This window comes from Phyllopteryx taeniolatus, chromosome 19 (assembly GCF_024500385.1).
Source record: "Phyllopteryx taeniolatus isolate TA_2022b chromosome 19, UOR_Ptae_1.2, whole genome shotgun sequence".
Classification (NCBI taxonomy): Eukaryota; Metazoa; Chordata; class Actinopteri; order Syngnathiformes; family Syngnathidae; genus Phyllopteryx; species Phyllopteryx taeniolatus.
This window is the reverse complement of record NC_084520.1, coordinates 12,928,853-12,956,428: the sequence shown is the minus strand read 5'-3', so window position 1 is coordinate 12,956,428 and position 27,576 is coordinate 12,928,853. Positions and strand designations below refer to the sequence as shown.

Genomic DNA, 27,576 nt, shown 5'->3' with positions numbered 1-27,576 from the left:
ATACCCGGCGTTAGTTCAGTTAACACACAAGTTTATTTGTTTTTCTATTTTCTCCGCAGTGAAACAATTAAAATCATCTACATTATTAAAAAGAACCACGTTAACCGGCACGTTACGCGAAACGTCCATAGGAGATTTGTCATTCAAATGAGCCAAAATGTACATAAAGTGGTCTACTAAAAACTAAACAATACTGAAATATTTCATTATTTTAGTAGAGTAGTGATATTGTAGATACAGGTGCATCTCAATATAGAATAAGAATATATATTGTCATTGCACAGAGTACAACAAATTAAAATATCATAAAAAACAACTATTTTGTTAGTTCAATTCAAAAAGTGAAACATGTTATACAGATTGATTTATCACATGCGAAAATAAATTCTAAATTCTCGATCTTGATTGTTTCACATAATTTTTGAATTTCTTTGGATGTTAAATTTTCATTGTTTTCCTTAGCTGTAAAATACAATCATGACAATTAGATATACAAAATTAAATCATCAAATCAAGTCTATTTAATACTGAGTCTCACTCTTATACTATAAATTATACTAAAATAAATTCCATTTTCCATAATATTCAAATTCATGGGTAGAGATGCACCTGTTTATGAGCGCACACACAGCACATTTATATTTGTTTTAACTTTAGTGCCATACAGCTATATACACAAGGGAAAACAAGGTCTTAATGACATATATATCAGTATTTCACATCCATATGTTAAAGTATACCAAAAGAAACATTATGCATGGAAAACAACACTGCAAAAACTGGTCTTAAAAAAAAGAACAAGAACAAAAATGTAACATCATGAGGAAGATATTACTTAATTTAAGCAAAATTATCCACCAGTATAACGGGAAAATCAGACTTGTCAAGATGTCTGTGTAGATTCTCAGTCATCATAGTAAACAGCAAAAATTGAATTGAGGCAACTGGACGTTTTTGGGATTGAGTTGGGAAGATTTCTTAAAACAAGTAAACATAGCGAACCCACTGATGTCATAAAACTAGTATGTGTACTCCCCACACCTATAGAGTTACTTACTCATAACCAGAAATAATATCTCAATAACAAGTTAGAATACGTTGTTAAGTAATGCAAGTAAGAAGAAATATCTATCGTACTTAATCTTGGTTCAGTTAAAAAAAATAAAATGTCCAGTGACATCATGCAAAACAAAAGGGAAGACACAAAAAAAACCCAGCAAGGTCTCCTTAGCGAGGTTTGGCTTTGACCGCCGCGTCGACCTCCTCCTCCGGCAACAGCGTGTGCCACTGGGCTACCGGACGTCTGGGATTGGCCAGCATGTCCGACCAGTGGCGCAGGCCGACCCCCGTAGCGCCGTAACCCATGAAGGTCTTACCGATGGGGTCGTTGCTCCCCAGTTTGTCGTAGTCGTACACTGTGATGACCACCTGTACTTTCTGGTTCAGGCGACACAAATGGTTCCATTTGTTAATTCCATAGTCTTGACTGATTCCAATGCACCACCAGACATGACATGGAACAGGGAGTAATTTAATTGTGGCCACAATATCCATATAACGTATGCACAAAATGCTAATTTGTGGCCACGAAATACTAAATTGTGCCCCAGCAGAGTCGAATGCAGCTCTCCTGCCTGGCTCGGCTCCAGTCGGCATCAGCACAGGGGGGCACTTTTAGACTGCCCTCAATAAATTTTTGATATTAGTTGTATATGAACAACTTGTTCACAAATCCATCTCTTGTATCAAAACAAGTACCCGTTGGCCTGAAACGAGGTAGCCGTCGGCTGCCGGGAACACTGTGTGAATTTAGCCTTACTCAAATGTCCCAAGTTGTTAATGGGAATGATATTAAATCCACAAATTGGTGCGCATATTATACCCATTTCGTTGCCACAAATTAGCATTGTGTGCTCACGTTATATCTATATTGTGGCCACAATTTGTCATGTCGGGAGAGCCGTAGATTCCCTTTCTGCTGGCGTATAACCTTACCTGTATCTGTTCAAAGGGGACTTCAAAGCTGAAACTCTCATTAAAGTAGGGATTGAGTGTGTTTTTCTTGACTGTTGTCTTCTTCTTCTTGATACGTTTTCCATTTTGCTGCAGGACAATCTTCACATACGGATCTTGAAATGGAGGAAAAGAGGCAGATGACAACAGGTGCAGTCATCCCCTGCATATTCGTAGTTCACTATTCACAAATGAACTCGGTTCTCTGCAAGTTTACCCGATAAGCCCCCGACATCCATTTTCTTCAGATTCTTTGCCTCCATGATGTTCACTGTCAGTTTCCCAGCAGTGGGGACGTATCTCAGAGAGATGCAGACATCGCCCAGTTTTTCCTGCCAGGAGCAAAAACGTGAAGAAAAGCTTTCGTACGAAATGAAAGGCAAATGTACCTCTTCCTTTTCCACACTCTCCAAGTCCCTCCACTGTTGAATTGGTTGGCCCAAATCAACGCTGTTCATGGGGATCTTGATATCACCGATCATGTCGTGCTTGGAGAAGCGATCGAAATCGAAGACCTGGAGCACCAACGTCTTTCCTCCTAACTCTGCATACGGGATCTAGAGAGAACGACATGATAATGAGTGACTCGAAAACAACAAAACCACCAAATCTAATCAAGCGCTCAATACCTTAAAAAAGAACGTCTCGTTGAAAACGGGACACAAATTCTTGCGCTGAATCTTGGTTTCGTACTTCTTCTTTTTGTCCGGCAACAGGAAGACTTTGACGTAAGGATCTGAGGTGCCCCCCATGTCCATGGCGGCCAGATCCTGAGCCTGTAGGATTCCCACGATGAGCTTTATGGTAAGGAGAACAACCATCAGGTTAAAGAATTCTTCTCATTTGACTGATATTGTTTTGCGTGTCACAGGAGAGCAACCTGGGAATCTGTGAAGTTGTAGTCCAGAGAGAACTCCAATTTGCCCAACCTTTCCTGCTCTTTCTCCGCTTCCTCGCCTTCCTTCTTCACCTCCCCTTCCTACCAGGAGATCATCACCACAGTGAGTAGTCATCTGAAATCTAACGACTCCACTGACAGTCTATCACACGGTATCGTACCTTCTCTCCTGTCTCGCCTTCGCCTTCTTTTGACTTCCTGCAGCGACCCGTCTTCCTCTCTCGGACTTTCTTTGGCTTTTTCTTCTTCCCAAAGCATTTTTTGAAAACGCAAAAGATAAAGCACGCCACCAGCACCAGGACCACCACTACGATGGCTCCTACTGCCCACATAGGAACTGTGATCGGATAAAAAAAAAAATAATAATCAGGAACAGACTTCTAATCCCCTAGTTCATACCAACAACAACAAGAAAAAAATAAATACTGTATCTGAATGTCACCAAACTGTAGTCCAGGTTGCGTGTTTTCAAGCCGATTTAAATCTCTCACAATTTGAGATTATAAAACTACACTTTGCTCCCATAATCTGAAAGAGTTCATTCTTCATCTGTGTACATAATTTCTTTCAAGGCTTGAAAACACAACCAAGGGTTTAATCTATTATAGTGCTTAAACAAAATATGCTACTTCGCCTAACAAAAAAAAAAAAACATGGATAAACTCAAAAGTATGAAAAACATAATTTCATTTTTTTTTTTTAAAAACAATTATTAGTTGGTTTGTTTTACATTCGTTCTTCACAATCAGATAATTTGAGTTGAGTGTGTCACTCAACACAATTGCTGCAAATCATGAGTGAAAGTTTCACCGGCCTCAGTAGGGCGTTGGACTGTTGCCAGTTTGAGTTTTTCGGAGAGATTACTGAAAGAGTTTATGCGTAATTTGATAACAATCCAAAGAATAATGAGAAATGTTTCATGTATTTTCTCAAAAGAATTTAGTACACTTTCATTCAAAATGTCACTGAATGACTTAAATCAGACTTGCTTGCTAAAACATTCACTGCCATTGACGGCTTTAGATGTCAAATATCCATCTTAACAGTGAATGAGTTAAGACATGACTTGACAAGTCTTGCCTGTTTTTATTTTTAAAACGGCATTTTTAGAGATAGTGTGTCATTTGTTGTTTATCCAGCAAAGGTTATTTTTGTGTGTAGTGGGCACAAATCTGGCAACCCACCTGTATGCCATTATGCAGAGTATAGCGGTCACCTCATGAAACGTATTACGGAGGAGGGAGCTCTGAAGATTATTACATTTAGATTCAAGGATTCTTTTATTATATTCAAAGGTAAGAGACAATAACTATGACCTCTACCTTCGTTCGCACTATAAAACCCACAAAGACAGGTAAGCTACGTTAACTTCACAGTTCCGGTAACGGATAGCAGTTCAAAGATGAATTTATCTTATGTGTATAATTGAGAAGACAATAAAGTCATAACCAATATGGAGAATTCTAAATTCTCACAAGAGCAGCAACTCCCAAGAGATGCTCACTGGGTAGTCGGTCAAGTTCGTTCATGAACTTGTCCTTCATGTGGTTGTAGTCATGGCCGGGATGATGCTCGGAGTGGCCGTGGTGTTCCGTGTGGGCGTGCTCGTGGTGAACTTCTTCCGTGGCCTCCTCGGACTCCTTCTCGGGGAGCTCGGCAGCCCTGCGGGCCCGAAACCCGCCGCTCGCCGGCCTCATGTCAGCTGCCAAAATACAGCAGAATATAGAGCAGCTGCGTATGTACACTGGTGTAATCCCTGCGTCTAGCTGTTGCGCTACAGCGTAGGAGCATAGAACATCTCTAAGCTAGAAGCTCAACATGGCTGACCCTAATCCCTCCCTTTGTCCCACCCACACACTTTCCCTCCACTGTCTCCCCCTAGTTTTCTCTGCTTCTCTGCATGCATGTAACTGGATTTAACTGGAAAATATTATTCCACACGCTGCATTCCTCAAAGCTTAGATAAAAAGTTGGCTTCCTCCATCATTCACCGACAGGCCACAAAAACTTGATCGCAAATTATGCCTTCACCAAGAGCACGATGCTCAATTTTGATTGACAGTCGGAGAAGTATTCGTTTTAACAATTTTGTGGATGGAGTTGGCAATATTGCCACAATAAGTTACATGAGTGAGTCAAAATATTAGTGAACACTCACAGTTATTAACAGTATTAAATTCCTCTCTGACAATGTCCTTTTTTTAAAAATGAATTTCATGTACCGGACTCTACTTTTGTGGCGTAGTGTCAACTCATCGTATCATCATTACTGCTAATCAACCACCATTTCAAAATTTAAGAGTGTGATTTACACAAACGATGAACTTCGATCCAGGTGCGATACAATTTGAGGAAAAAGTTAATCATATGAGATAATTTACAGTACATCTTGACTAGTACTGTTGTATTTAACTTTTATGTACAATACATTTGCATTTAATCTTTTTGAACTGTTTTTCAAACTATTGTGTAAAATTTTGCATTTTAATTGTATAATTATTTAGTTTTATATTCTACATTTAAGCAGAGCATTTATATCTAACTGTACATGATGTTACAGTGGATAACAAAAATATTTTATATACTTTTCTGTTATAAACCTCGTGATTGTTTTAATGAACCCATAGACCTACTACTACTGTATTTTAATGTCAGTCGTTATGGTGGAACTTGGAGAGCGAAGCATTTTTTTTTTTTTTTTTTTTTTTAAGGTGTTAAGTTTTCCAACCATGGTATTTGATCATCTGAAAGATAAGCATATTTCCGAGCCATCTTTTAGATCGATCACAAAAGAACACAACATCCATCTTACCTGCAGATGTGTTCCGCGTATTCCCTTTGATGACACAATTTTCAGAGCGACTTTGTGTCAGATTTTCCACTGGAAGCCCTCACACGGCCATCATTCCCTCGATATGACTGGCAGGCTCCCTGCACCCGTTTCCATCAAAGCTAAAGCTCTAGCAAATCACTAGAGCAGTGTTGAGACTTAATCCCCCCCCATCACTACTTCCCCTCCTTGTCATATTAAAATGCTGACCACACATCTGTTGCTTTCTGTCCGATTGAATGCTATCACAGAGCACCGGTCTCCTCTTTTTGCACTGTAACAATCCCCAATGCTGAACAATATATTTAGTTTTCCTTACCGAGGTGGAAAAGTTCATTAAATTGACAACAGGGGTTGTGTTTATCCATTAGACTGACCAACTCATAGTGCACCCAAGCCTTCGCTAATCTCCTCAGTGTCGCTTTGCAAGCGCTCTAGCGCCTATCCAACAACTTTTGTCCAGACTGGACATTGGGTCCCTTGCTTTGCTGCTGCGCACATCCCCACATTTAGACCAGTGTTGGGAGGTAATCCGCTGGCACGCTGCCACATCTGGACACCTCGACAGTGCCAAACCGCTATGCAGCTGGCCGTCTCGAGTAGTTAACATGGAGGAAAACATAAACTGCGATTCCAAGTCCGATATCGTTATTTTTAACTATCACAGTATCAAATAACATACCAAGGTTCTTAATAATAGAAATCCTAAAATGCAATATGACCTGCAGAAAACTGTTGTCAGTGGAGTATGTATGCGCATCATTTAGGGTGTATGCACACTTGCACAGCTAGATTACGTGTGGCTGCGACTCAGGGGCGACGTCCTCCTTATCTTTACTGAAACATGTCACTTTGTAGGATTTTACGACCAACCGCAGGCTTCTGTGCTGCTGGTCCAATGTTCAACTTTAAGCGGGCACTCGATAGTGACCAAGAAAAGTCCCGCCGTTATCTTTACTGTGTTCTTCTGTATGTACCAGACGTCACATAAGAACATGTCGCATTATGGCACGTTTGAACACAAAGTGGATAACAGAACAAACTGTCAACAAAAAAGTGAGGGGCTGGGTATAAGTGTAGTTTATTCAATCAATGTTTGACCAATAGGAATGTAGGAAAATAGGAAAACACTACTTTTGAGCACCATAGCTATTGTGCTAAAGAGGTTTGAGGTATTTGTGGGTACTTGGCTCCTGCAGTACAACATTGCCTTCAACCATAAAAATATTGCTCAGCTTTCTTGGTGGAGCAAATGCAACAAACAGGGTTGATTGTTGCTTTTACGAGCGAGGTCTTTACAAGCTGTGCTTGTCAAAGAGGTACTCTCCCATGGCCCTGTGGCTGTCGGACGCTTCGATGCGTTTCAGACTGCCAATGTAGTCGCCCAACTTCTTGATGGTGTCGTGGCTGTCGCCCAGGAAGTGTTGCTCGAGGAAGTCACAAAGCTACCAAAGGAGAAATTGAGCTAATGATGAAACTGTGGTTGAATACACTCACTGGTCACTTTTTTTATTTTTTAATTGTGGCTGTAGTTTGCAATGGATTTGAATGTTGATTTTGAACATGAAAACAAATCAAATAAACAATGAAACACTCACAGTTTTGTTAAAAGGAGTTAAAAGAAGTAGAGATTTATAAAATCCCACCATTTCTCCATATTTTGTTAATCGATATGGGTCCTAGTCATGTAATTTTATCAATAACTGTAAAGACATGGTCCACTGAATTTCATTTTGAAGATCAATTTGATATTGGTATTTGAATTATTAACAGTGGTTATCCATCAAAAGGTTAATTGTTTAATATAAAAACACAAGTAATATTTTTTAATATTTTTGTGCTGTTTGGAATGGAACTGTCTGTAAATTGTAATAGTTTTTACTGCAGGAAGCGTGAGTGAGTGTGATCCAGATAGCCAACTTTCTCGTTGATCTGTATTGTCCTTTTTGTAGAACCATTAATTAACAGACTGAATTTATAAAGCTATTGGCCTAAATCTCCACACAGTAACTTAAATATGGCAAGACTATGGAACAGTGCAGAATGAATTATGCTCCATAGCCCGTTTGTCTTTATTTAAAAATTGGCATTTTTCCTCTTTTCAATAGTTTGTCAAAAACAAAAAAAGACAATTTGATGTTTAGTTTTTCTGTCAGTTGAAACGAAGCATCATCTTTGTAAAAGACTGCTTTTTATTTTATTTTATTATTTATTTATTTTTTTGCACTTACATGGGGGTCGGTGTGGGTGCCAGCCTTGCGGTGTGCTTCCAGAATACAAGTGTTCATGGCCTTCTGGTAGTCCAGGGAGAAAGACATCCCATCCAGACCACCTCTCCAATCCTCCCTACTTGGTTTCTGCAGCATACATAAGACACTTCTATAAACACTGGCGTACAGTATACATTTTATTCGAGTGAAGTGATGACAACAAACGGCAAACTTGCAGCAATAGTCTGCAGCAAAATGCGACCCCCTCGCATGTTCTGATACTCCAGCAGCTTCTCAGCGTGTTCTCGTTCCTTCCCAGAGAGCTCCAAGAAAAAACTGGAGAATTTCTCAAGGGCAACATCGTCCCTGTCAAAATACATGCCCTGTAGTAGGAATAAAAACAAAGTAGTGTTTCATGATTTCAGTGCAGACTTGCGAGAAATAAACTACTAAAAGAAAAGTTAGGGATCTTGGGCTTTCAGGTGAAATTCAAGGATGAAACCTAATATGCACTACAACCTTTTTTAGGACAACCTAATTTGACTTGAGGCATAGAAGTGGACGCCCTTGGAACCTTTCAGGGAGCAAACCACTGTTGTCCTTCAGCTCCTTGTTAGAGAGCCACAAGTTGTTCAAGAAGTACTGAAACGCTGAACAGTTGGACATGTGCCTTCAAACGTTTACACATGGTCAATGTTCACCTGTTAAGGTTAGAGTGCAATTTAGGTTCACCCTAAAGCCGAATATCCATCACTTTTTGCGAGTAGTGCGAGACAAGAGAGGAGAGCAGTAGTTACCAGGGAAAGGTAGGTGTAGGATGCATTGAGCTTGAGGTTGATGAGTTTGTTGATGTCTCCTTCACACTCAGCGTGGAGGTTTTGCTTCACCGCAGACTGCATTTTCTATAAAAAACAAAAACAAAAAAACATTATGCTTAAAACAAAGTTTGCCTAAACACGGGTATCTTGGAGTCAATACAGTAGTGAAAAAGCTAGCCATGCTCGCCAAGAGCTAGCGAGAGTTCACCGTTTCCTCCAATTTTCTTCGCTCGGCGTCGTGTCACGTTGGCCGTCTTTCTTGGTCTGTGAGAAGTTGAGACCAAGTGAGGCGCCCCCTTCTTCAAAAGAACATGAAAAGGAGAAACAAAACAAAACAAAACAAAAAAAACCGACTAGCTAGAGCTCTGCTTAGCTTGGTGTTTGTGGGGCAGTCTCTACTGCCGCCTGTCGTATTGGGGGCTCATTACATCACGTTGGACCGCAACATACAAATTTAGCCGCTTAAAATGGATATAAAATATACATTTAGTGTTTTGAATTATTTAAATTCATTTATAAAATAATCTGTGAATTTATTTATTCTGACTAAATCAATAGCGAGATATTTGTACGTTGACTGCGCATATATTTTCATAAAATAATTGATGAGTTCGTTATAATTAATTGTAACTAAATTATAAATAAAGAAATGAGAACTAATTATCCATTCATCCATGTTTCTGGGGAAGAGGGACCGAGCCCTGCGGCGAATAGCCAATAGATGCCACAAGATGGTGGCAAAGCACTTTCTCCCTATTCGACAAGGTTATAAACTGCTATAATCTACAGTAGTATATGTAATTGAGTTTCCTTAACTTTTCTATTATTATTATTATTTTTATTATATCATTGTATAATTATATATCACTGTCAGTAATATTTTACTTCCCACTTTGCATAAATTGTACAAATATTACCATAGTATAATTAGTTAAGTACTTAACACATAACAACATGCAACATTTTAATCTTCCGTTTTTGTTCTTTTTGTTTATAATAAATTAAAAGTTGTTTTGATTCCTACTCAAGTCTGCTCTTGTTTGTTTTTACTTTGTTGGTTGTTTCGATATTATTAATATGAATGTACATGTGTGAACATTGCTGCTATGACAATCTAAAACTCTATCTCATAGATCTTTACTGCAAGGAAGCCATGCAAATATAATCAAAAGCCTCTTAAGAACAGACTTATTCTGATTTAGTTGATTTCAAGTAGCATTTGAACGTTTTCACAGTGATTACAAAACTACGCCACGAAAAAGCGCTCACACGATTATTTCCTCAGTATGACTGATGAAGATATGAAACAAATCAGACTGAGCGGTTTTGATGTATGTGCTGTGTTCATAAGGAAGTAACAGGCGGGCCAAAGGTCTGAGTGCTTGTAAAAGGGCAGAAGCAGAGCCTTGCAAACAAGTCAGCGGACCAGAGGTTAGCAGAGTGAGGCGCGGTTAGGACTCAAAAGTCAACACTGTCGGTTGCGATGAAGTTCACAACTGACACTTTCACGCCAGCTTCAATTGCCGCTGCTTTTGTCAACATGAACTCGGGGGGCCTCACACTTCGTTAAGAATCCAACTTTTGGCCTTAGTAATAATGACAGTGTTGATGGAGCCTTTCATTTTTAAAATCACCTCTGGTCACCTGTTGCTGTGTGTCTTCCTGAATCTGTTTTGGGTGAGTTTGTCGCCTTCCACTTTGGTAAAGATCAGATACTGTCATATATTAATTAGGGGGGGGGGGGGGGAATAAAAAAGATAGGGTGCAGATATTTCATTAAACAATTAAAAAAATCTATTTTCATCTGCCTTTAACTTAACTACACAGAAAGGAGACCATGAATTAGGAAGTGACAAACACATACAGAAATTGCTTTTATTGTGCTGTATTTATTTCTAATTCGTACACCGGAGTGAATCATTTTTATACTTCTGTTTGAGGATATAAACTGTTGTAGCTTTGCACATTTGCCGTGGCGACACCAGAGAGACGAAACGTATACATTATTATATAGTATATGTTTTTGGTGAGTTGTTGGCATTTGTTTCCAGTGCTGGGAAGGAACACATTACGAATACATTGCTACTGTATTAAGTAGATTTTTTTAAAAATACTTTTGTACATTTCAGAGTCTTTCCACTTTCTTACTATTTATTACTTTTAACTTTTCTAACTTAAGGAGTTGAATCAGTACCTTGAATGTCTTTCATTTGCCACCTCTGATTGTTTTGTGACAGTTTTATTATTCTGCTTTCAGAGCACCTCAGACTCGATTGAAACATCAAGACGGCACACAACAGCGAGCAGTGCAAAAGTGACGACGCTTTTTACTCCCACCTCGACAAGCCTCCTCACCACAGGCCAGCGTAAGGATGAGCTGCTGTTTTCCACCAGCGACATTTGGCCTATTCGCCTGATCTGACTTGAAATTCTTTGTCTTGTAAGCTTCTGAAAATGTCAGGGATGTGACGGTGCTGGAGCAAAATCAAACCAGCATAACACTTAAGTGGGATAAGGTGAACAATATCTCCACATACTTCCTATTATATGACCTCAATGGTAGTGCGAAGGAGGAGAGAGTGGATCCTTCCCCGTATCAGACGTATGTTACGCATGTGGTCGCTGGTCTGTCTGCTGGGAGAAAATATCATTTCCGGATCATCACTCTGTTCATGGGAGCAAACAGCACCGGATACGTATTTTCTGCTTCCACTGGTAGGTCAGCTTTCATTTTTGAACACTTTGGAATCAGAGAATGTAAAACATATGAGCGACATGTCCTGATCTGTCTTCATACTGTAGCACCTCTGAATGCAAAAGGCTTCAAATCCATACAAAGAAATACCACCAGTATAACTCTGCAATGGGAAAAAGTGGATAAAGTCAGCTACACTCTCGTTTTCGGTGACACCAAGGAAGATGTCGCTGCAACTGAGGAACAGGAAGTTACACACATAATGGCAGGACTCACAAGCGGGACTGAATACGTTTTTACACTTTTCACTGTGTTTGAAATGGTCCGCAGTAGCGGCAACAACCTAACTGCCGTCACAGGTAAGATGTCATTTAGCATGACTACTCGAGACAGAAGTGGCAAAAGTACAAATACTTCTGATTCAACTCCTGTTTTTAAGTACAAGCTGAAATGTACTTAAGTACAAAAGTGAAACCTACATTATATATTTGTTAATGTTAATTAGGGGTTGAAATGGTTTAAAGGCAGGCACAACACAAAAAGCATTTGCCACAAACTATTTTTGTAGCTGACAATCCTATTTTGACAAATTAAAGAGAAGACAGTACCGATAACTTTTCAAACATAGGGAGCAAAAATAAAAAGTCATCATAGCTGCACTTTGTTACTGCTCAAGGTTGCTTGCATTCACGCTAAAATCATCTTCTCTTACAGCCCCTAAAAATGTTGAAAAAGTGCACGTGATAACCCAAACTGTGAGCAGCATTACGCTGTCGTGGAACAAGGTTGGCGACAGCTCAACATACACCCTACAATATGGCAACCACAGCATTCCCATCGAGGTCAAAAGCTCTGCATTCAATCCTAAAGCCACGCTCACACAAGAGGTCCCTTCACTTGCTCCTGGGACAAAATACGACTTCACTCTCATCACCGTGTTTAAGAACATCACCAGCACGGGGTTCATGTTTGATGCAGTGACGGGTATGTACAGGAGCATGCGAGTGTCCTGCCAATGCAAATTTAGATGTCCCTTGAGTGCTTCAACCTGCTGTTTTGATGATGTTGTTCTAAGTTCCCTCAATGGTGGCTTTGGTCAACGTGTCCGAGCGCTCTGAGACCAGCGCGACTCTGGTGTGGGAGACAGTGGATCCAAACTGGAGCTACTTGCTTCACATCGATGGAGAAAACGTCACAGTGGCGCCGAACGGGTCGTCAAATGTGTCCCGGTCGTTTACACTACAACCGGGAATGGAGTATCCATTCACTGTGATCACTTTGTTTTCTGGACTGGCTAGCACCGCTTATAAAGACTTCTTTGTAACAGGTACCAGAAAGACAGTTTGTCAGGGTACACAACAGGTTCGGAAACATTGATTGATAGTGATTAAATGATATTTTTTGTCTTATACGGTTCAGCCATGAACTGTGCCAATGTGACTTGGCATGTCACCACACGCTCAATCCAAGGGACGGTTGAGGGATTATTCACAAGTGCAACGGCCTCTAATGGATCTTCTGCTCATGTGAGTCCAAAAGGTCAAAATGTGTCATTTTCCAGCCTTTACCCGGGCGCAACCTACAACGTGTCGCTCGAGTACCGAAGGGATTCCGCTCACTTTCTGCAATGTCAGCTCAAACTGACAACTAGTAAGTGCAAACCTGATCTAGTTCAGTGTTTCCCAAGCAAACGCACATATTTTTACATTAGCAAAACACGTATTTCCATTCGTTTACCCTTTAGTACCGCCGGATTTAACTGCTCACTGTGAGTACTGGGAGTCAGGCTACTCTGTCTTTATCGTCTGGGATACGCCAGAAGGTTTATGGACTGCTGTGGAGGTGAATGTTAGCGGACAAACGCACACAGCGGAGGATACGGAGCAACGGCACATCACAATAGGTGGATTTCAACCCGCGAGAACATATCCGGTGTCTTTATCGTCACTGTCGGGGACCGTGAGGAGGTCCAAACCGTACGTCTTTCAATGTCCGACTGACCCTCGTGGTAAGTTCAAATCTATCTTACATATTACGCTATCTGTCATATTACAACACATTTACAAGCGATTTTCATCTTTCTAGGCGTCATTGCAGGGTCAGTCCTCGCTGTCCTGCTTTTTGGTGCCCTGGTGGGTTTGGTAATATTTATTTTAACAAAAAGAAAGGCTATCATCAGGTAGGAACTGGCCAACAGGTGATACTGATGTGTCCTTGTTGTGTAAGAGTCTAATCTTTTTTTTTTTTTTTTTTCTTCCAGAAAGAAAAAGTCATTAGTTGAAAGGAGCACAGTTTCAACTGAAGAAATCAGGTAAGAGGTCTTTTGCCCTCATACTGGCCAAGGTGCACACACCAAAATCAGCAGCACAATGTGCATTGATTTCAATGAGAAAGTGTGACAAAACTGGTTTAATTTGCTCTAAGTATGTCATCACTGTATGTTTTTAGAAAGTGCAATGTTATAGAGCGATATTTTGTTCAATGAAAAAAAAAACATTTTTTTGCGGGTGGTAGGAGGCTAGAACGGATTGATGGCCATTTTCATTCATTTCAATAGGAAATTATTATTTGAATGTTACGAACGTGGGTAAGAAACAAATAATAATCATATCTCAAGGCACTATTGCATTAATAGTTTTTTATTCACATAATTGTGCCACCATTTTTTTACAGATTTTGTTTTGTTTATTTTTAAGGATTCAAGTATTCAAGGACTTTGTCATACCAACACATTTTAGACACGTTCGACCAATACGTCTCAAGACTTTTGAAATACAAATAGAATGAGATAAGAAAATAAGATAAAAAAAAAAGATTAAAAGAAATACTTATATGTAGTTGTGAGTTAATGGCTGCTAAAGTCAGAGTTTAAAAAGACACGAGAAGAAGATTTTCCTTCATGAAGATTAAACATGAGCTCATGGACTGAAAGGCAATGATGCAACAAGCACGTCATGGCATCGTGTCAAAGCCCACCCTAACTGTAATATTGCTCTGATATCAGCCCATAATGCTCAAAGCCTATAGAGGCCCTATTTATTTGATATGTGGGGATTGCTCTGATCATTGCGCTGCATTAGCCTGCGTTGGCGTTTGGGTTCAGCAAAAGGATTCGCATTCGACTGGAACATTTATGCATGGGATCTGCTTGCTCACATCGAAACGATGCGGTGAAATGCTTGTTCTGTTCTGGTTCCAGAGATAGTTCTCTTGTGGATTTTGCTGGCCACTTCTCCAAATTAAGTATGGATAATAACCGAGGTTTCACCAAGGAATACGAGGTGCTCAAAAAGAACAACAAGCAAACAGAAATGTTCTTTTTTTGTTGGTGTTTTTTTTTTAGTTAACCTAACCCTTCAACTTTGTCGCACAGGGCCTTGCTATTGTCGGCATTCAGCACACTCAGAATGCTGCTCTGATGCCTGAGAACATGGAGAAGAATCGCTTCACCAACGTCCTGCCGTGTAAGTGTGTGAGGATGACCGCGAAGCAAGTCGTTCACTTTGCGTTCACTTCTTTCTCACCGGGACAGATGACTGGAGCAGAGTGAAGCTACACACCACAAATGGGAACTCGGACTACATTAATGCCTCATACATACCGGTAGGTGTTGCTTGTAACTCATAATAATGGAGCAAACACTCTTTAAAGTGCATTCATAGAATCCAGTGGCAGGCTAGGCGAATATGCAAAACAAAACAAAACAAAAAAAGCACACTACTGTGCCTTGTACATCCAGCATAAATAGTTTCAGTAAAATATGTCATACTCACCAGAGATGCTGATTACCCAATGTATTCATCTGTGCAGATTGCTTCATACAGTGGATATAAGTCTACACACCCCTGTTCAAATGTCAAGTTTTATATATCATTTCAAAACGATATTTTTTTCAATTGAGTTGCACAAGGAATGGGTCACATAAATGGTGGAAGATTTTTTCAAATTATTTATCTTGGTCACGTTCATCAAAAACAAAACAAAACAGGTGTGTATTAAGCTTTTACCTAAAAAAAAAAAAAGGAACAGCGGACTGCTGTGAATAAAATGGGCTGCATCAAGAACACCAAGCACAATACAATGATACAATAGTTGTGTAAAAACAAAAAAACAAAAACTGCAGGTATATTTAATGCCATCTTTTCATTGAATCAACTGACGACCCACACAGTACAGCACACTAACACATGATCGCAACAGGGTTACAACAACAGCCGCGAGTACATCGCCACTCAGGGTCCTCTGCCTGCCACGGTCAGCGACTTCTGGAGAATGATCTGGGAGCAGAAAGTGAACGCCATCGTCATGGTAACCAACTGCACAGAAGGAAGACTGGTGTGTTCTGCCACTAAGTGGTTACTAAGATTAACTTTTTTTTTTTTTTTTTTAAAAGAGGATTTGTAGAACCTCATCTCCAATTATTTCTAAATATACAAATTTTTTCCCCCAGATTAAGTGCGAACAATATTGGCCCACACATGGAGACACTTGTCTTCACAATGGCCTGACGATCACCACTGCATCTGAGCAGCAAGACGCCAACTGGATGTTAAGGAAATTCCGAGTGAAATGCGTACGATACTTTTTGTCGAGTTCTCAGAATGTGTGCTTAACGCCAACAGAACACATCTCTCAAAATCGTGAACGTCTGCACCACTGATGTATGGTCGCAATGGCATCTTGTTAGTTTAATGTTGGTTGCGGTCCCAGCTCCAGTTGCATGCTATAGCAAATAATTTAAATATTCACTACTCAAACTCGTTCCGTTCCATAAGCTAAATTTTATGTTTTACAGAAAAACAGCTCAGCAGAGAGGACAGTGAAACATTTCCACTTCACTGCCTGGCCTGACCATGGAGTCCCTCATTGTACGGACGTCCTGATACAGTTCAGGGGACTCATTAGACAGCACATGGATGCTAACGGGAACAGAGACCAGACTGTGGTGCACTGCAGGTATGCTGCTTTAAAAAAGACAAATGACATGGGGGGGCTGTGTCCACAACATAGATTTAACATGGGGATGAAATACTTGATTTGTGGTCACCCAACAGCTACAATGCGCACACAATAGTAATTTGAAATACTAATTGGTGAATTTAATATTGTTCCATTTTCTCCGGGCACTCCGGTTTCCTCCCACATCCCAAAAAACATGCATGGTAGGTTAATTGACAACTCTAAATTGCCCGCAGGTGTGAATGTGAGTGCGAATGGTTGTTTGTTTGTATGTGCCCTGCAATTGGCTGGCAACCAGTTCAGGGTGTACCCCGCCTCCTGCCTGATGATAGCTGTGATAGACTCCAGCACGCCCGTGACCCTAGTGAGGAGAAGTGGCTCAGAAAATGGATGGATGGAATATTGTTCCAATGAACACCTTTGACTGAAATTGCAATACGGACGCCCCCTTCGTCGACGTTTTCCAACATTTATTGAGCCAAGGCAAATCCCACAGCACACCACAAATATATTAAAAATATACATACAGAAATAAAGATGATCTTATCTCAGTGTACTCACAAATTTACTTAGTGTGAAATCTGGGCCCGTTGTATTGAACACAAAGCTATTCTGTTGTATTAATGGCAACAGGTGGATACACAGGTTAATTGCACCTTGTGCCATCTAGTGGAAGAGCATGTAATTGTTCTGCCTGTCATTTAAACATAGCTGGCATTGATAGCTGACCAAAGATACATTATATTGGTAACTAACTCAAGATTAAAATCACTGTTAAGCAATACTACTCATGTGGTCCTCGGCTGTTAATAAAGCACTTTATAAATTGAGTTGGGGGGCTTCCTAGTGCCCGTCGGCACCATTGTTGGTGACCCTTGATGTACAGTACATTTTATTGTGGCCACAGTTAAATTTCACACCCCCACACATGGCTGAGCATCCATTAAAAAAAAAATAAAAAAAAACGGAACATCATGTAATAAAGATAATAGGAAATGTTGAACTGATGACGCACCTGATCATATTTTGTCTTTTAGTGCGGGAGTGGGCAGGACGGGCACCATTATAGCCTTAGATGTTCTGCTTCAGCAGCTGCTGGACAGCAAGGTTGACATCAACGCCTTCGTGCACGACATGAGACTGCGGCGGCCACACATGGTGCAGACTGAGGTAACGGCAGTTAACTGTCCTCGACTGGAGCTTATGTCAGTGGTTCCCCAACCTTTACGTGAAAGCGGTCCGTTTCACAAAAAAACTTTGGGGTCCACTGGCGTATATGACGTCTGCTTTTCAAACCAACGCCTAACTCTGGTCTCTTTCCAGTCCCAGTACGTTTTCCTGCACCAGTGTATCATGGACTGTCTGCAGTCTCAAGAGGAGATTGACGAAAGCATATACCAGAATGCGGACATAATTTATGCTAATGCCACAGGACTACGACAGTGTAACAAAACGGCAATCTGAATCATAAGGGCACAGCCGAGGAGTTGGAATCGCTTGTTCTAGCTAGCTTGCACATTTCTGAATTTTATCAGTGGAGTTGTAGTGTTAACAAAACTACAAAAAAAATGTTTTCCCTTATCCTGTAAGAAAACTAGTTTAACTCATGATTTGTTTTTAAATAATATAAAAGGATATAATGTGTATATCCACTCTGCAATTGACTCTAGATTTTATTTGATGTATTTGTTTCTCTGTTTGTTTAGGAATAACACTCCAGACGACCAAAGACTTGTTTAAAAAAATATTCTATTGACAATAATAGGAACTTTTGGAAACAAAAAAAGATTAAATATATTTAAGGATAGATCATAATGATATACCAAAGCGCTTGATTGATCTGGCTTGCATCAACCTGAGTTCCAATGCAATAATTTCATCTTTATGATGAGATGTATTCGTAAAAAATTGGATTTTGATGTACCTAATGAATTGTCCGGTGAGTGTACGGCTATGCCTGAAATCCTTTTGGATACTTCCTGTGTGGAAAAAAACAAACATTGTCACTTTCATTCTGGTTCCTCCTGAGTAGGAATAACAGTGAAGTGATAATCGATGAGTTCCTGTCTGGCTTTCAGGGCGTTCGGGCAGATCTCCGCCGAGCCCGTGCGCGGGTTGCTCGGCTGGGTGTCGACAAACATCTCCTCCCCGTATGGCAGGGAGACCGAGAACTTCTTGGCTATGTTGTGCAAGACGCAGCAGGCCTTTATGACGTTGGTCAGCTTGTGCTGCGCGAAGCCGAGATGAGTCAAGCATCTGAAACGCCATTTCAGGGAGCGCAGCGTGTGCCGCGTCACCTCGTGGATCTTGGCGTGGGCCGCGTTGAAGTTCCTCTGCGCTTCGTCTTTGGGTTCGGACACGGGGGTCAGGACACGTTTGCTTAAGTCGTAGCCTTCCCCTCCTGTAAAGAAAATAACTGCAATCAATTGGACATCCCCGTGCAAAAGTCTATTTTACAATTCAGGGCTACTTTTATTGACATCTAACAAAAAGCAGAACTAAATACTGATACCATGTACTGAAAAGAAAAAATTGTCACAAAGCAAAAAAGTAAAAATATGGGTGAACGGCTTCCAGTTGTTTCTCAAACGTTTTACTTGAAGTACCACCTTAAAAATAGAAGTGTGCTTTCTCCCCTGGGCCACCATCATGAACGTTGTTAAAAAGCAGTAGCGTAGTAGGCCTGCCTGAGTGTTCATCCAAAACGATGTTTTATTCTTAAAAAATGTATTTAATATTACTGTAAGCCACTGAAAACAAGCCTGTACTTAAAATGATTCAATTGTAAATATATTGTACTTCACATTAGAGAGAGCCCACATGAATCGCACTGAGAATCAGTCGCTCCTGTTCTATACAGTACAGTGGCACCTTTAACTTACCACAAGAGTGCCTAGACTTAAAACTAATAGCTCCTCCCCCACTGGCACCAGGATGGTGCCAAAGCACTACTTTTATACCAGACAGCTTTGGACTAAGCACAGCAGCAAACAACTTTTTGTTTTGAAAAATAAATTTACAGTCATGTCAAATGTGCCTTTTTTTTTAGTATATCGTGCAGGCCGCTGAAAAATGGACAAGTGGGTCGCAAATGGCTCCTGGGCCATAGTTTGGACACCTTTGCTATATAAAATTTTTTTTGCAACTCATCGATGTACCCAACCACCCCAAAAAAGTTTATAATTGTGTATAAGTTCCATATGATGGCACCAAAGCACTACTACGAACCTCCTTGGTACAAGATGGTGCCAAAGCACTACTTTTCTTGTAGACAGGGCTTTGGTCCGGGGACAAAAACAGCCAATAACTTTTTTTCCCCAGCTTGAAAGCTTTCATAAAGTGTCAAACGTGTCACTTTCTGTGGCCACTAGTGTGACTTCAACTCTCCAGCAGGAGGCAGTACTGTACGTCCTTACCTATCACCCAGTATTGTCCGTAGAGTTGTTCTTCAATCTCTCGCCCTCTGAACGACGTGGCCCACAGGTCCTGCTCGCACGTGCCGCCCGCGCAGCACTGCTCCACGCTCAGGATGTTCCCGTCCAGGTCGCAAATCATCTGGCTGACCACGGACGCGTAGCCCAGCGAGTTGACGCACAGCTCGAACTCCCCTTGGCTGATCTTGAAGTGAGCCGGAGCCAGCAGGCCCAGCACGTCCGGGATGCCGCAGAAGTCCTCCACCATGTGGGCCATGTCGATCTTGGCCTTGCGCGTCTGCGGGAACGAGATGAACTGGTCGGACATGCCGGCCACCACCTCGGACACGGTGAACACGATGTCCTCGCAGTCCGTCTTCAGGTTGAAGCGCTTCATCAGGGCGGCCGAGTGGGAGCCGCGCGCGTAGAAGTTGAGCGTCACCATGATCATGGCGTCCAGGGAGAGAGAGGTGAGCAGGAATTTCTTCATGCGGACGCGAACGATGTCGGCGACGAACTCGACGCAAGCGCGCGTGAGGTGGAACAACTCGAACAAAGTGGCGTCGTCGTAACAGTCGAAACAGCTCCGGGACGACTGCGAGTCCAACTCCTCGTCGTGGCCCAGGAGCTCCGCCTGCACCGCGAACCACACCGGCAGAGGGTCCGACATCTGTTCGCCGCTACGACAACGTGAAAAGCGAACCAAAACAACACATGAAGAAGCTCCCAACTCGTCTAGCGATTACAATGGCGGCGACGGCGGCGACTTCCGGACGTGAGCGTTGTTTACCTCCGTCGGCGAGCGGTGCCTTTACAAATGCTCATTATCGCCCCCATGTGGATGGAATGGGGCATCGGCTCAGTCGCTCGGATTTTTGTTTTTGTTTTTAATTCCCTTAACGAACCTTGACTTTTTGTTACTCATTTCATCTGTTCCCAGTAGCAAGACATGTTTTGCACAGTCTGTTCCGAGCAAAAAAGAAATCGACTCAATCCCCCCCAAAATAAATAACGTACCTCAATTTAAACATACAAAATCTTTGCGTGTTTCCCATCCCACACCCAAACAATGACTTTTTTTTCTCGGTACACAATACACACTTCTTTATTTGTAAATACACGGTATTCAGTCTTAGTGCGCTTGTGCATTTGTTTCTAATCCCCTGCAGCCCTGCCTTTCACCAGTAGAGGTCCCTATTACTGATGCAATTAAATTAATAATCGAACCCATTTTCGAAACAATTGGCCCAAGTGGTTCAGTCCTTCACACAAAGCTTCATTTGCCCATCTAAAACTCTTTACCGAAGTAGTATTATTGGAACATTTACATTTCATGATTTGAATGTTCCGATGCGTTTGTGTGGGGTTTCGGCTCTCACATTCCCAAAAAATGCACGTTAGGTTCATGGAAGACCAACCTGTCCATTGGTGTGACTGTGTATGAGTGCTTATTTGTCTATATGTGCCTTGCGATTGACTGGCGTGGTGTGCCCCGCCTCTCGCCCACCTGCGACCTGAGGACAAACCCTATACAAAAAAAATTCATGAATTAACATAGAAAAACCCACCGGTGATCAGTGATAATTGCAATGTAAGAGAGTTTATGTTAAAATGCATTAAATCAATCAGTAAAAACAAGGTATAATTAAGGATATGAACTATTTTAAAACATTTTGTATCCATTGCACAATTGAAGTCATTTAATAGTAACCTTCACACGTTCACCCATTTTATTTTCATCACACCCCAAAACAAAAGGTTGGTTGGTTACAATTGAGGTGACAAGTAGAACATTTTGTTGACGTCACTGATGGGAATGTCCTTCAGTCTTGGTATTTGACCCTTTCGAGCGACTTCGTTTATCTGGCCTTGTGCAAACCCATCTGAAATATTTCCATTGGATAACATAGGATGTTTTATTATACTTTTTTGTTCCAATTAAAAACCTAAATATATAGGTGGCATACCTGTAATGTTGTCCAGAGAGTCGAGTGGTGCCGTATTGTACATGTTGATTCCAAATAGCAACACCGCACAGATGGTTAACGCGACCAGCAGATAGATTGGCGCCGCGAGGGCCCAATATCTACAAGACACGAGCCAGGTTACAAATAACATTTACACGGAAAATAACTTTATTAAAATAATTTCAAATGAAATATCTGCTCACTTTTGAGGCCAGTAAGTGAGTCCGACTGAATGAAGCCACTCCTCTGGTATGTACGCCCACACACAATACAAAACTTGGGAGGAATTCAGAAATTAAAGGTCAGCACACACTTATATTGTAATGTAACACTAGAACACACAAAAAAAGCAACTTACTGAAGCCAAACTGAGAGCCGAGGAATAGAACAAAGCCATAGATGGCTCTCTCGGGTAAAGGAGAGGGAGTGTTTTCCACCATGATCTGAAAACAATCACAAAGGGAAGGAACTAGATGTTAATTTAAAGCAATGTAATCAGAATCAGCTTTATCGGCCAAGTATATTAAAACACACAAGGAAAGCGCAACAACAAAGAGCCACTATGACAAAATGAACAATTAGGATATTTATAAAAAAAAAAAAAAAAAAAAAAAACTATTCGAAGAGTCATTGAGCAATGAAAATGTACCAGTAATGTGGTCATGCTGATACAAGGACAAAAAAATAGAAGTGCAAATGTCCCTCAAGCAAGAGGGAAGACGGTGTTGAAATGTCTGCCAGTTTTAGTGTGCCTTGTTCACAAAATTCAAAATCGAGCAACCACAATACTGCATGACAGTGACAGTTGACTCAATAAATATAACCAACTGTACCTCAGCTTTAATTTCAATCACATATAAAAATAAGTTTACACCATTGTAACTCGACATTCTAACAAAATAAGTTGATACCATGGCAGCTCGACATACAATTGGCATGAAATAAAATGACAGCTGGGTTACACAACCACCAAACCGAATAAAAAATATAGACATGTAATACGCAACTCTACTAACATGGACAAAGAAATAAATAAATCAAACAAACCTGTCTTAGTTTACATATTTGTCATATTTTTGTCAGTACTGTAATATTGTCGCTCGATTACCTGAACCTACATTTGTCCGTCCAACACTCAGGCCGGCAGGAAACATGTTGTAAAAACTGCAGTCCTCATTTAAAAAAAAAAAAAAAACACTGTACAAAACATTAAAATTTTCTGATTCCAAAAACGCGGTAAACATAGATATTTACTTTGAAAAATACATTTGATTGGCTATTATTTGCTATACACCTCTGGAAGCGTGTTTGTTTTAGCAAAGCTTAGGTTTGTGTTACTGTCGAACATATTTGGCTGTCACACAAAGCGGAAGTCGCTATTTCTGCCTGGGTTTGGCGCATGGGTTAGATTTTTTTAACATGTGAGCGTGTGTCCATGCACAAAACACGCAAATGTGAATATTTTATCCGCTTTTGACGCGTTTACCTTACACGACAGAAGCAACATTACACGCGTGCCATAGTAACCTAACTCATGACGTTGATACGACAGCAACCGCGTGGATGCTAACCAACTCCTCACCGAACTTAATTTACACAAAGTGTTCAAATGAAAGTTGTTGTAATGTCGAAGGTGAAGCCGAAGAAAAAGAAGCAGCTCTCCTCCGAAACAGGAAAAGACAATTCTGTGAAAAAGAAAAAGAAGTACCGGATACGAATGAAGTTCAAAAAGAAAGCCAAGGAGGAAAAAAAGGCCCCAAGTCAGCTCACAAGACCTCCAAAAGATGCCAAACTTTTTTCTTCCAACTGGAAAGCATTACAAGAGGTAAGCTTTGTTGTGTTAGTGAACATGCCATTAATGTGTATTTTGTAGTCTGTGGTACTGATAAGTGTTCAAAAGGGAGCTTCCTGACAACTGTGTTTCCACCACATTTTATAAAACATCGTGTGAATGGAAAATAAAAAAAGCATTTAAGGGTTAATTATGCCACCATATGTCATGATCCACATTGTCATTGCTTCCCACAGATTTTAAAGTCCAATCAGATGACTGCAATTGAGCCAAAGACACCCCAACAACAACCTAGCGGTCCTCAGCAAGAAAAGAAAAACAAAGCATCCACAAATGTACATCAGAACAATATCTCCTCCAGTAAGACTGATTCAGAACAAAAAGTCAAACACAAAAGTGTTGACTCTCAGGCTAAAATTCCCGTTGTGACCGACGCAAATCAGTCAGCTGCATCTAAAAGGAAAAATGCGTTTAAAGCAAACGGCCAAGCAGCCAAGAAGCAGAAAGTCGAGGCGAACGAGTCCAAACCTACGGAGTAAGTAAACAGCATATTGATTTTAAATGGAAACATTGTTCTCTGATTGTTTTGTGCTCTTGCAGGGAGGACATTTGGTTTGATGATGTGGATCCTGATGACATCGAGGCGACGGTGGGGGCGGAGGCAGCAGAGATCATGAGGAAGAGGCAAGGCGTTCACAAGAAAGACACGCACTACACGCTGGTCAAGGAGAATGCTTTTCAGGGGTGAGTTGCACACAAAACATTTGCTGTCATACTACCCAGAGGCTGCATTTATGCAGCCCAGTTCCAAATTAACCAGTTCCAGGTTTGTTTGTGTGACTGTCTATCTGACCTGGCTATGTCAAAACTGAAGGAATTCATGAAACAACATCACGTGTGGACTACGAAATTGCATGATGATGATTACAAGAGATAATAGATAATAGATTTTGCATTATTAAACAATGCATGTGAGGTGCAGGTATTATTTTTGTCCACTGTGGGTTGGCATCCTTACATGCTACACTGTAGTGTCTGGGACTTTGAGTGTGTGTGGCTTTAAAAGGCGGGGCCTGGTGAGTGACATTGGAGACATATGAAGATGAGTTGATGTGGCATCTGTAGGGCATTGCAGAAAGAGCACAAAAATATGCCAATAGCCACAGACGGAGGTTAGGGTCCCAAAAATGTGTATAGGGGAGTTCACGAGTAGTACTGCGAATATGCCGAGGGGATTAACTATAATTGTTAACAGCGGCTACTACGTAAGTGACCCGGAACCCGTGTCCTTGTCTTCGCTCAGTCTGACCAGAGCAGTCGCCATCGACTGCGAGATGGTAGGCGTCGGTCCCGACGGCGAGGACAGCATCTTGGCGCGCGTCTCTCTCGTCAACCAGTTCGGGAAGTGCGTCTATGACAAGTTCGTCAAGCCAAGCGAGAAGGTGACCGACTACAGGACGGCTGTCAGCGGCATCCGGCCACAGGACATCAAAGATGGTGAGCCCGGATGTGAGCTTTGATACACTTTGGAAGACAAGTGAGAAGATTAACTGGACAGTTCAGTTATTTAACTTTTAAGTCCAATATATTTGGAACACGACATCAACTCAGTGGCTTTTTGCTTTGTCGCAGTTACTTCATTTCTTTGTTTCCAATTTGTTTTTGTATGTTTTCAGTTTAACTGGACTCCCTTGAAATATTTTCAATTTTATGTTTTAATTAAATTACATTTCAATTAACCTTTGTTAATAATTTTTTTTAAATTTTCATTTATTTTCTTGTATTATGTATTTAAAAAATTTTCATTTATATAAATGAGACACATTTGCGTCCCAATTGCAGGAGAGAACGTAGCGACGGTGCGGAAGGAAGTTGCCGAGATCCTGAAGGGAAGAATAGTGGTTGGGCACGCCCTACAGAATGACTTCAAGGTTGTAATGTTACACAATATTTAGATTCATTTTCAATTCTGTACTCTCATAATATCTTATTGTCCTTTGTTTTAGATCTTGCTCCTGGATCACCCGAAAAAGAAAATACGAGACACCCAGAAGTATAAACCCTTCAGGAAAACTGTCAAGGTGCAGTGCACATCCATGCCACGTAAAACGGAGTCTTGTCGTCATTGTTAGACAGAATGTCAAAAAAAAATAATTCTCTTTTCATTTCAGACGAACCGACCTTCGCTGAAATTACTTTGTAAAGAAATACTCAACGTCAATGTCCAGCAGGGCGAACATTCCTCTGTGAGTCATCAAATTCTGCGTCAACACTCCTCGTTGCGTCAAAGCTACAAAGCATGCACATTCTGCACCAAAATACTTTATTTTTTTAATCATTCCACTTATTTTTTGCCGTTCTAGTCTTTCTTTCATGACTTCAAACTATATACCTCATTCAGGACATATCTGGAATAATTTTGCATATTCCCCAAATTTCTTCTTTTCCTACAATTCTACATTTACCGTGACATCTTTAAAATTTGACTCATCCTTCCATATTTCGCAACCGATTCAAACCATTCCAAGTTTAAAATGAATTATCACAAATCCTCTTTCCCCCTTGAAATACATGGAAATGCCACCAATCTGGCCACCAGGGGGCAGTATAATATGGGTCTTACAGACATTAAACTGTGATATTAGTTGTTTTTGGCAGAGGATAAAGAATATATGCCTGTGAGTATTGTTATATTGTTTGTCCACGTGTGTTGCTGTGCTGTTTGTGTTCAGAAATCCTTTGCTTACGGGGTTATAACACCACCACATTTTCGCCAAGTCTCACATTTTATTGGACAATTCAATAAATTTGACAGCTTTCCAGTTCGACATCAGCTCTGCAAGCCAGTAGTTGCATTCTATTCACAGTGGCGTTGCGCATGAATGAAATCTTTCCGGTGAAACTGTTCCAGGTCCAGGATGCGCAGGCCACCATGAGGCTGTACACGCTGGTGAAGAAACAGTGGGAGGCCGACATCAAAAACAGCGCGGACGAGAAACGCGAAAAGCGCAAGCCCAAGTCTCCCAAGAACGCGAGCAAGCGTCGTGTCGCAGGTTTGTCCTTTTGAAGTGAAAGAGATGGACTCTTTACGTCAACAAAGACTCTTTTTAGTACTCCTTGGAACCTAAAAGTGACTGAAAAGAATTTTTGATGGGATTAAGCGGGATATAAAAAAAAAAATAATAATAATAAATCACCAACTGAGCAATAACTCCAGCTTCAGTGGAGGAAAGCAAGCCAAACAAAATGCGTGGATAGAACAGAAAGGCATTTTGGGATATCTTCCATATACGTACATACTTGGTTTCCTGAATGTTTACATAAACGTCAGGAGACTTCAGTGTTCTACATTTACATGCATTTCAGCGAACCTCGAATCTCCGCTAATGGCTGTGGATTTGCGAAACGTTTTCTCTTAATTGGGTGTCCAACTTGGTTTGTTATGTTCATTTGCTGCTTGCCTTGAGTTGCACGGTGTCTGTACAGTTTGAATAAAATATAAATAAAAAGTCATAGTGAGCACACATTTTACTCACCTCAAAAGTGATCAACCACACAAAACATTTAAAATGTTCCTAAAATGACACGGGGTGGAGCTCCGACCTCTGGAATACAACCTTATTTAGATCGACACATAGGAAATTTACATCTGCCACCGAATTTTGAAATTCATAGATTATTCATTGAAAAATAAAGTAAATGGCAAAGGGGCTCAATCAAATTTTTTTTTTTTTTTTAAACATTCTCCAACAAAAACCAAAACACCAATCTCAACTCATTTTCTAGTTATGTTTGTTCAAGAACGAATCAGTCTGTTACTATTTCGTCAAGTCATATCGCTGCTGTCAGCAATAAATCACAAATTTGCGCTTTACTCTATGTAAACATGTACCGCTGAGATTTTTTCCCCCGTTGTGAAAGAAGAGGATGACAACAATGGAGGGCACCAAGCATTTTGAGTTTTTCCTCGTTGATGACGAC

General features: G+C 40.8%; 6 protein-coding genes across 9 annotated transcripts; 2 read left to right on the top strand and 4 right to left on the bottom strand.

The window, feature by feature from the left end:
- Positions 1–14: 14 nt before the first annotated feature.
- On the bottom strand, positions 15–6,213 carry syt5b (synaptotagmin Vb). Its single transcript, XM_061757401.1, has 8 exons — positions 5,724–6,213; positions 4,416–4,613; positions 3,073–3,248; positions 2,894–2,992; positions 2,643–2,810; positions 2,231–2,570; positions 1,996–2,129; positions 15–1,437 (listed from the first exon to the last, which is right to left on the bottom strand). Exons 2-8 carry the CDS (start codon positions 4,606–4,608, stop codon positions 1,228–1,230), a joined length of 1,320 nt encoding a protein of 439 aa, XP_061613385.1. The 5' UTR covers positions 4,609–4,613; positions 5,724–6,213; the 3' UTR covers positions 15–1,227.
- Positions 6,214–6,805: 592 nt separating this feature from the next.
- On the bottom strand, positions 6,806–9,163 carry zgc:56095 (Ferritin, lower subunit-like). Its single transcript, XM_061757407.1, has 5 exons — positions 8,978–9,163; positions 8,749–8,853; positions 8,188–8,334; positions 7,973–8,098; positions 6,806–7,186 (listed from the first exon to the last, which is right to left on the bottom strand). Exons 2-5 carry the CDS (start codon positions 8,848–8,850, stop codon positions 7,037–7,039), a joined length of 525 nt encoding a protein of 174 aa, XP_061613391.1. The 5' UTR covers positions 8,851–8,853; positions 8,978–9,163; the 3' UTR covers positions 6,806–7,036.
- A 1,006-nt stretch (positions 9,164–10,169) lies between these two features.
- Positions 10,170–18,083, top strand: LOC133469816 (receptor-type tyrosine-protein phosphatase H-like). Of its 2 annotated transcripts, XM_061757378.1 has the most exons (18): positions 10,172–10,446; positions 11,027–11,135; positions 11,215–11,484; positions 11,572–11,823; positions 12,179–12,448; positions 12,540–12,791; positions 12,884–13,114; positions 13,209–13,472; positions 13,550–13,643; positions 13,725–13,775; positions 14,664–14,745; positions 14,838–14,928; positions 14,997–15,067; positions 15,665–15,799; positions 15,915–16,037; positions 16,260–16,420; positions 17,461–17,593; positions 17,747–18,083. In XM_061757378.1, exons 1-18 carry the CDS (start codon positions 10,366–10,368, stop codon positions 17,885–17,887), a joined length of 2,811 nt encoding a protein of 936 aa, XP_061613362.1. In that variant the 5' UTR covers positions 10,172–10,365; the 3' UTR covers positions 17,888–18,083. The 2 variants fall into 2 exon arrangements, with proteins under 2 accessions (XP_061613364.1, XP_061613362.1); XM_061757380.1 differs by lacking the exons at positions 15,665–15,799; positions 15,915–16,037 and having other exon boundaries at positions 10,170–10,446.
- A 69-nt stretch (positions 18,084–18,152) lies between these two features.
- si:dkey-197c15.6 (putative nuclease HARBI1) lies at positions 18,153–21,413 on the bottom strand. The gene is made up of 2 exons (XM_061757403.1): positions 19,840–21,413; positions 18,153–18,824 (listed from the first exon to the last, which is right to left on the bottom strand). The coding sequence occupies exons 1-2, from the start codon at positions 20,504–20,506 to the stop codon at positions 18,433–18,435; spliced, it is 1,059 nt and encodes a 352-aa protein (XP_061613387.1). The 5' UTR covers positions 20,507–21,413; the 3' UTR covers positions 18,153–18,432.
- Positions 21,414–21,552: 139 nt separating this feature from the next.
- Positions 21,553–22,964, bottom strand: pigp (phosphatidylinositol glycan anchor biosynthesis, class P). Of its 3 annotated transcripts, none has more exons than XM_061757410.1 (5): positions 22,912–22,964; positions 22,162–22,246; positions 22,007–22,079; positions 21,804–21,922; positions 21,553–21,719 (listed from the first exon to the last, which is right to left on the bottom strand). In XM_061757410.1, exons 2-5 carry the CDS (start codon positions 22,241–22,243, stop codon positions 21,604–21,606), a joined length of 390 nt encoding a protein of 129 aa, XP_061613394.1. In that variant the 5' UTR covers positions 22,244–22,246; positions 22,912–22,964; the 3' UTR covers positions 21,553–21,603. The 3 variants fall into 3 exon arrangements, with proteins under 3 accessions (XP_061613394.1, XP_061613393.1, XP_061613392.1); XM_061757409.1 differs by having other exon boundaries at positions 22,851–22,948; XM_061757408.1 differs by having other exon boundaries at positions 22,922–22,944.
- Positions 22,965–23,153: 189 nt separating this feature from the next.
- Positions 23,154–27,108, top strand: rexo4 (REX4 homolog, 3'-5' exonuclease). Its single transcript, XM_061757402.1, has 8 exons — positions 23,154–23,628; positions 23,832–24,130; positions 24,196–24,339; positions 24,899–25,092; positions 25,438–25,526; positions 25,602–25,676; positions 25,767–25,841; positions 26,507–27,108. The coding sequence occupies exons 1-8, from the start codon at positions 23,413–23,415 to the stop codon at positions 26,660–26,662; spliced, it is 1,248 nt and encodes a 415-aa protein (XP_061613386.1). The 5' UTR covers positions 23,154–23,412; the 3' UTR covers positions 26,663–27,108.
- Positions 27,109–27,576: the final 468 nt, after the last annotated feature.